The sequence below is a fragment of the Pteropus medius genome, unplaced genomic scaffold (genome assembly GCF_902729225.1).
Source record: "Pteropus medius unplaced genomic scaffold, Ma_sr-lr_union100, whole genome shotgun sequence".
NCBI lineage: Eukaryota > Metazoa > Chordata > Mammalia > Chiroptera > Pteropodidae > Pteropus > Pteropus medius.
The window spans coordinates 2,544,249-2,551,804 of record NW_024354503.1 but is presented as its reverse complement, the minus strand read 5'-3'; the positions used below and the strand labels follow the sequence as shown (position 1 = coordinate 2,551,804).

Here is a 7,556-nt window from a genome sequence, read left to right as displayed (position 1 = left end):
GAACAGGCCTAGATCATAGCCTTGGGGTTTGTGGAGTCTCCATAGGGTGGCCCTGGGTGGGCTACCAGGCCCCTCTGAAGTATTAAGCTCCTGCTGCTTCTTGCTGTATCAGCTTTCCAGAGGCAGCCTTCATGCTGCGAATCTAAACTCGACAGTCTCGGGGTCTGGGGGTCTTTCAATTTTCCTGAAAGCTTAGCTCAGTCTGAACACATTCCTGAGGGTCAGCCCTACCCCCTACTTCATGGGTCCTAATCCATGTCTGAGTTTGGGCATCTTATCTGGCGATGTCCTGCTTTTTCCTAATCCCTGTCTACGCCAGCCCTTCTCTCTGCAGACATCAGGGCACAGGTCATCGTGGGGGAGATGAAGAGAGGATTTTAGTCTGGAGGAATCTCCTGGAGGAGCTTGTTAAAAACAGGGGCTCCTGGGCCTGACCTTGGGGATTCTGCTTTAGGGGTTTGGGGTGGAGCCTATGAGTCTGCAAGTTGAACAATAGCCCTGAAGATTGTGATATAGGTGGGAAATGGCAAAGATTTTGAGAAATCCTGGGAGGTGGGATAGAGGGAGCAGACGGCCTGGTTGGAATCCTCTGGCACCACTTTGGGATTCTGCAGCTTCACCCGTAGAGTGAGGATGGTGGCACGCAGGGCCTGGCGTATGCTAAGTGTTCAGCAATTAGGGCAGTCCCTGTGGCCTCAACCTCCTGGGACCAACATGCTGACCTTGGTTTCCCTGAAGGGGAAACTGGCCAGCTTCGAGGCCATTCTCTGTGATGTTTTATGGCAGGAGCCATTTCCCGGGAGGCCGGGTCAAGGCCCAAGGCCGGCAGGTGGTGTGTGAATGCGCAGAGTGGCTTCCTAACTTCCCTTTGTGTTTCTCCAGCATAATACACAATTGTAAAGGGCAGGACTCCAGCCCCTTACAACATATCTAGGTGTTCTCACCACGGCCAGGGTGACCAAGGCAGAGATGGGCTTCCTGAGCAGTTTGCATGCCACCCACCCCACCCCCAGCCCCTGCTCACAACAGCACTCCGCTCTGTCCCCTTGGGGATCTGCCATGTTCGCCTGCCTGTCTGCCTGCCTGGGCTGTTACCACCACCCACCCCTCTCAGCTCCGGTCACGAGTGGCAGCTCTCTCAGTGCCTGGAAGCATGCAGAGACCTGGAGGAGATGGGGTAGGCATCAGTCGAACACAGCAGAGTTAAGAATCAGGTAGCACAAAATTCAACCCTGCTGTTCCAAGCAGCTGAAATGACTCTTTGGATTATCTGCGTCAGTGAGGATGGAAAACGAAGCAGCAGGGCCCAGATTCTCCTGGCATAAATGAGGGCTTCTCCAGGGGGATCTTCTTCCCAGGGGAGGGGAGAGCTGTGTGGCATCCTGCCCCTAATTCGTAGCTGAACTGACTTCTCATAGAACCTGAAGCTTACTTTGCTATTCTTCTGCTCAGGAAGCTGCTGTGGCTAGACTGTGAATCACATCCCAACTGCCTCACCCTCCCATCACCCAACCTCCACCTCCCACCACCCCTCTGGCCCATCCAGATGGGACTCCTCACTGTTGGAGCATTCCAGTCTCTGCGTCTTTGGTTATACTGTACATCCCAACTGGAATAACCTTTCTCTCAATCTCTGTCATTTTCAAGACAGCCTCTTCCGTGAAGCCCTCCCTGACAACCCCAGCCTATTTGAGCGTTTCTCTCTCTTACCAGCCGGCATCAGACACCAAGTGCGTCATGTTCTCTAACAGAGTGTGGAGAGGGCATAAGAAGCAGATAAAACACAGCCTTGCTCTGTCCCTTCCCTAGCTGTGTAATCCTGAGCAAGCTACTTCCCTTCTCTGAGCCTCAGCTTCCTCCCACCGATGGGAGGAAATAGTCCCTTCTGACAGGGCTGCCGTGTATAAAGTGTTTTGCACGCCCGGCTCAGTGAGAAGATGTGGCTTGCCCAGATCCGTGTCTAAGTTAGGGACAGGAACAAGACTGCCACTCGTGGTGGCGGGATGCATTTTACCTAGCAACATGTGGCATCCTGTTCTTTGAAAACATTTACATTACTTTCCCTGGCAAGAGTCTTCCATCCCTTGGCACTATCTTGGAACTATAGGGGCCCAGGAGAGAGCCAGGGGTGACAAGGGCCTAGTGCTAGGGAGCGAGGTGGGGGGCGGGGCTCCCAGTCTTCTGCAGATGAGGTCCCTATCCGAAAGGAGTGCAAGGCCAGCAACTGAACACAAGGGGTGGCAGAGAGTTCCCTGAGCAGTGGCAGCATGGGGACCAACTAGAAATGTTGGGGAAAGTCCAGCTGATACCATCTGAACAGGAGGCACCACTCGTTAGTAAACAGCCACTGCTTTGAGTCCCTTAAGTGTCCTTTCCTGTGCTGCCCTCCTTGCCCCTACTCTGAGGCCTTTTGGCCAAGCACTAAAACCATCATCTATTCTGATGGGTCTGCCCACATCTTACCAGTTGATAGATATTTTGAATATCATCCCCCAAGAAGAGGCCAGCTGATCATCAACAGTAACCCATCATTGTAGGGGCAGTAGGAGTGGGGGTGATGGCACAGTACTCTATGGCCCAGCCCGGTCCTGTGCAGATCTGCTTGTCATACCCTCAGAGCAGCTGGCCCCATTTCCACGGTGCCCTGGCCCGTGTTTACAAGGCAGCTTTCTTTCCTCAAGTACCAACTGTGTGCAGAGCGGCCGGAAACTCCTCTCACACTGCTGGGCAGGTGGGGCTGGCACTTGGGGCGATGGAGCCAGGAAAGGATTAGTAACCAGGCAGCGGGTGGGCGGCTCAGAGCTGTATGCCCGGGTGAGCAGCAGCATGGCCTGGCACTCCCCTCTGAGAAGCAAGCAAGAGGTGGTGGGGGGAGCTGCTCCAGCAGCAGGGAGAGGTGGGCATCTGCCTGCACCCTGGGAGGGTCACAGTGACGTCTGTTAACCCTGAAGTGGGTAGGGGTAGCACCCTTACTCTGGAGAAGCACGCACATGGAGGAGGCCCAGGACCACTGAGGACTCGGGCCCTGGAGGGTAGATGGGCAGACATGCTGGCTAGCAGGCACCAGCCTAGCAGCTTAGGACAGGAAGCCATCTGACAGGAAGCACTGAGTGCCAGGCCCCTGTGGGGGCCTAGAGCAGTGCGGGGGGTGGGGCAGGCTGGGGAGATGGAGTTAATCTGAAGAGCATCAGAGCAGCTCCCTCCAGAAGGTGACCTTGTGTGCTGGGACAGCTGCCATCCGTGCTGGGCATCTTTGGGGCACAAAGGGCGGCTGGCTGGGCCAAGGCTGGCCGGTTCGTGGGAGACTAGCCAAAGTCTTCCCTGTGGCTCACTCTGCTGTTCCCCCTTGGGGGCCCATGCTCCCCTCTAATCCCTTCCTTGCCTTTGCATCTCAGGCTCTGGAGAACAGTGTTGTGAGTGACAGATGATAGGCTGGTCCATGCTAGATGCTCTCTCCGACTCAGGGGCCTTTAGCTGGCCACCTGTGGCCTGAATGTTTTTCACTGGTCAGTCTCTCATGGATGAAAGGAAAGGTCCTGAGATGAGGCATCCCTGCCCATCCCCGCTTTAGATTCCCTGTCTCCTCCTTCTATACAAAGAATTCCGATTGTATGGAGCCCATCTGTGCGGAGATTAGTTGACCAGGATAAGGTGATCATTCCTGTGGCCTTGACTGGGGGTCCATGGGTACTCCGGGACCCTCACACTCCTACTATCACAACTCACCTAATAACTGGACCCCCGTCCTCAGGCCCAGAAGAACTGAGTGCCTCCGCTGTCAACTCCCTGCTCCCGATACATCCTGCAGGGGCTCATCTTGATTTGCAGGGCATCAAATGCCGAGTCTGAACCACTTCCAACTTACGTCTTTCATTGCCTGTGCTTTTGATAAGCCAGAGCCAGAAAGGCCACATGGACATTTGGCGTTCTCCATGAGTTTTCTCAGTCTTGGGCCTTCTATAATCCTGAGGGATGAAGGTGGTCCCTTAGAAGAGCATCATGAGTCACTTGACATGTCTCAAGGGTGCCAGGGTGTCTCTTGGAACTTACAGAGAACAGGGGTCGTTTTATAACTAAAGTGTTTATTTCCATTCAATTCACTAACCGATTGGTCCGCTCAGGAGCCTGCATTTGCTCACGGGAGGGAGACTGTGGCCAGACCCCTTGGCTGATGGGTTTTCCCGTGGCCAAGACCTTTTAGATCTGGGCAAAGGTCTGGAGGAGGGAAGGAGGTGGGAGAGAAATCACACACTTTCTCCCCAAGGAGGAAAGGAGCATGCCTGCACACGTCTCTGAGGGTGATGCTCTCGAGGCTGGGATATCACAGTGAATGATCGGGGTCCTGGCCTCTGATGTAGCCTGGTTTAGGTTCCCAGAGGTGAAACTGGGTTCTGGCCATCTGAGGGCATTCAGGAGCCTCAAAGGGGCCTATTTGCCTGGAAAGTACTGGATAGATTGGGGCAAAAGGAGAGTGGACAAGTGGGTAGAGACTCTGGCTCTACAGCCTTAGAGCTCACTTCCTGCTCAATCTCTTGCTTTTAAAAACAGTCCTGAGGGGGGAAGATGCTCCTCCACCTTGGCCCCCAACCTTTTGCCCAAATCTCACTCAGTCTCTGAATGGCTCAGATGGCCCCATGACAGTTGGCTTTGGTGAGGCCTGACAGCAAGGTGGGAACTCTGTGCAGGGGGAGGAGGGAAAAGTGTCAATGAAAACCATATAAAAATTCAGAAATGTGCATATAAAATCTCGCCCTTGGTGTATTGCCTAAGTCAGTAAGCAGAAAGCACCTTCTTCCTGGAGAAGGATCAAGTCCTCAAAAGGTAGGAAATGTCAAAGTGTTACTTCATTGTCATTAAAAAAACCAACCAACAAACCCCCAAACCAAATCCACCCCTGACCAAAATACCCCCAGTCCACGTCGCTGTAAACAAACCCAGATGCAGGATCAACCCTTCTCAGTGGCAGTCGAAGCTGATGGCAGTCACGGCAGCATCAGTCCTCCAGATGGGGGCTGGTGGGATGGGTGCCCAGTGGGGCCAGGGCTGCCGGCTGTGCATGTGATATGGACATGGAGCTCCAGCCTGGGGGGCGTGGGCGGCGGCCAGCCTCAGGAAGCTTAGCCTTTCTGGTGTCCCCATGTTCTACCAGACCCAGGAGGACAAAAGCCCCTTTTCAGCCCCATGAGCCAACAGGAGAAACAAGTCTCTTTCATTGGAGTTTCTAAAATATTCTCCAAAGATAGAAAAATTCTTCCGTTTGCCGAGTGGCAGCAGGAATGGATGTTCCCAGAGTGGCTCCTGGGTGGCTGTCCGCTGTCTGCCTGCCCCTTCTGCCTGGTACGTGGCTGCTGCGTGAGGCCTGCAAGAGCAGCCCAGGGACAGGAGAGAAGGGCGTCTCCGGTCTCTCCCCTTCACATTTGTTTTCCTGAAAGTGTTTCTTGGCTCTGGCCAGGTTGCCTTCCCAGAGGGAGTTGGAGAGAAACTGCTTTTGGTCTCCGATTGGACAAATCGCATGGATCTCCCAAGCCCTTTTTCTTCCCCCAAGAACAATGATCGCTTTCCTTATGAGAATCCTCTTTAAAAAATATTCCTCGTATTTCCCGCCCCCTCCCAGGATCTGTTTTCTTTTGTCCCCATTCCCTTTTTTTCCGTCATCTGAGTTGCACGTGTTCTTGGTGATGTCTCATGGCTGGAGCGCTGCTTGGTTCTTCCTGTTGCCCGTGGCCACCTGGCAGGTGGCTGACCCTGTGGTGGACAGAGAACCAGGGGGCCAGCATGTGGGGCGGAGGGGGCGGGGCCTGGAGGAAGAGGTGAGCCGAGGCAGGTGAACGTCAAACCTCCACAGACTGGATCTGGTTCATTTGTGCCCGCATCACCTGGATACTGTTCAGGATTTTTTTCTGGTGGCCAGCCAAAGTGACCCCAACCCGGAGAATGTCCCTTTGGGAGAGAAGCACATATGTTAAGGAAATGTGGGAGTGAAGGGGACTTTGGGTCCGGTAAAGAGCTGCCTGGGCTTCTCTGGGGGTTTCTTGTTAAAGAGAGCAAGGGAAGGGTGAGGGGCATTGGGGCATCTGGAGCTGACGTGACCGGCTGTGTGAGGCGGGAGGAGCGTGTGATTGAGAGCCAGGGCACCTAGGTGCACTTGTCTCTGCTATGGGGAAGGGAACCTGCATGTGCCAAGTACCCATTCACTCTATATCTCCTTTGATCTTCCTACCGACCCCCAGTTTACAGAAGGAGAAACTGGGACCGAGGGGTTCTGTGATTTGCCCAAGGTCACATAGCGGGTAGATAGCAGGCAGACCTGGGTATCGATATAAACGTGACTCTGAAGTTGGCATCTTGCTCCTTGTCCCCATATCTCTTCTAGGACACTGTCTCTTTCTCACCGTCCAGAGCCTCCCGTTTGGTGGGGTGGATGGAGGTGGCCGGGTACTTACTCCATCATCATCTGAGACACGACATCGAAAGAGGTGAAGCCAGCATTGGCGAAGCTCTCCTTGTACTGTCCCATCTTGATGGCCTCCAGCCACTCGTCCACTGTGTTAAAGCTGGTGTAGTCAGGGATCGTCCGGTCCAGCAGTGGCAGGTTGATTCTGGGGGTGGAGTGGGCAACAGAGACAGTCAGGGCACATGTGGGCATGGGGGTGAGGGTAAGGATGGAGACAGGCACATCTGCGGGCTGCAGGTGTACCTGCACATATGTATCCATTAGCGTGAACACGGGAGTGTGGGGATATTTCTGTGTGGGTAGGCATCAATTTGAATCCATGTAAATACGCACATGTTTATGTGAGTATATGAGAGCGAGTATGCAGGACTCAAAGCTGGGGCTACCAGGGAAGCCTGGGATGCCTCTGCAGGGACCGCTGAGAGACTGGAGCACAATGTGAGGCGGGACACTCTTCCCCACTCTTCTTACTTCGGGAGGAAGGCTGTGCTGGTGATTCACAGTTCCCTCCCCCAGTACCACTCTCCATCCTGCTCCACCCTGCTTGTGCTATTGGATGCCGATCTTGGGGACCGCATCTCCAAAGTCCAGGCAAAGCTGGTGCACCAACAGGAACAACTTCTGGGCTGGCACGGATTGAAATTATCCTCATGAGGTTTGTAAAGCTCAGAGTGACTGTAACCAGGGAGTCAGGAGCGGCTGACTCAGGGTCATGGTGAGGAGCGACAGGCAGAGGCAGTCACGAAGATCTGTTAGTGGCCAGAACTTGGCAGGTGAAGGACTCGGGTCCAGGAGTCTCTAAACACAGCCAGCGCAGGACCCTGGGGACACCTGACTAGATGTTTATATCTCAGAATCCCTGTGTGATTGAGGGTCTTGCAGAGTAAGTGTGTGCAGGGCCAGAAGCGGGGCCTGACAGAGCCTGCTGTGGGGCACGTGTGTTGCGGGTAAGTACACACTGCTGAGTGTGTGTATGCTCAGGTGCCTATGGATGCGTCTAGGTACGAGAATCTGAGGATGGGTGTGTATCCATGTGTGAGATTTTGTGTGTGTGTAAGAGAGAACGTGAGCATCAGCATCTGTGCCTAAATGTGTTTGAATA

The 7,556-nt window shown here is 54.1% G+C and overlaps 1 protein-coding gene across 6 annotated transcripts in view; it reads right to left on the bottom strand.

Moving 5' to 3' along the window:
• Positions 1-4,062: 4,062 nt before the first annotated feature.
• EPHB2 (EPH receptor B2) overlaps positions 4,063-7,556 on the bottom strand; it is a 181,191-nt gene continuing 177,697 nt past the window's right edge. For all 6 annotated transcript variants that reach the window (XM_039854665.1, XM_039854662.1, XM_039854663.1 and 3 more), the window contains 2 exons: positions 6,444-6,599; positions 4,063-5,940 (listed from right to left, as the gene is read on the bottom strand). In XM_039854665.1, the coding sequence (XP_039710599.1) occupies positions 5,832-5,940; positions 6,444-6,599 (265 nt within the window). In that variant the 3' untranslated portion in view covers positions 4,063-5,831. The remainder of the gene's footprint in view (positions 5,941-6,443; positions 6,600-7,556) is intronic.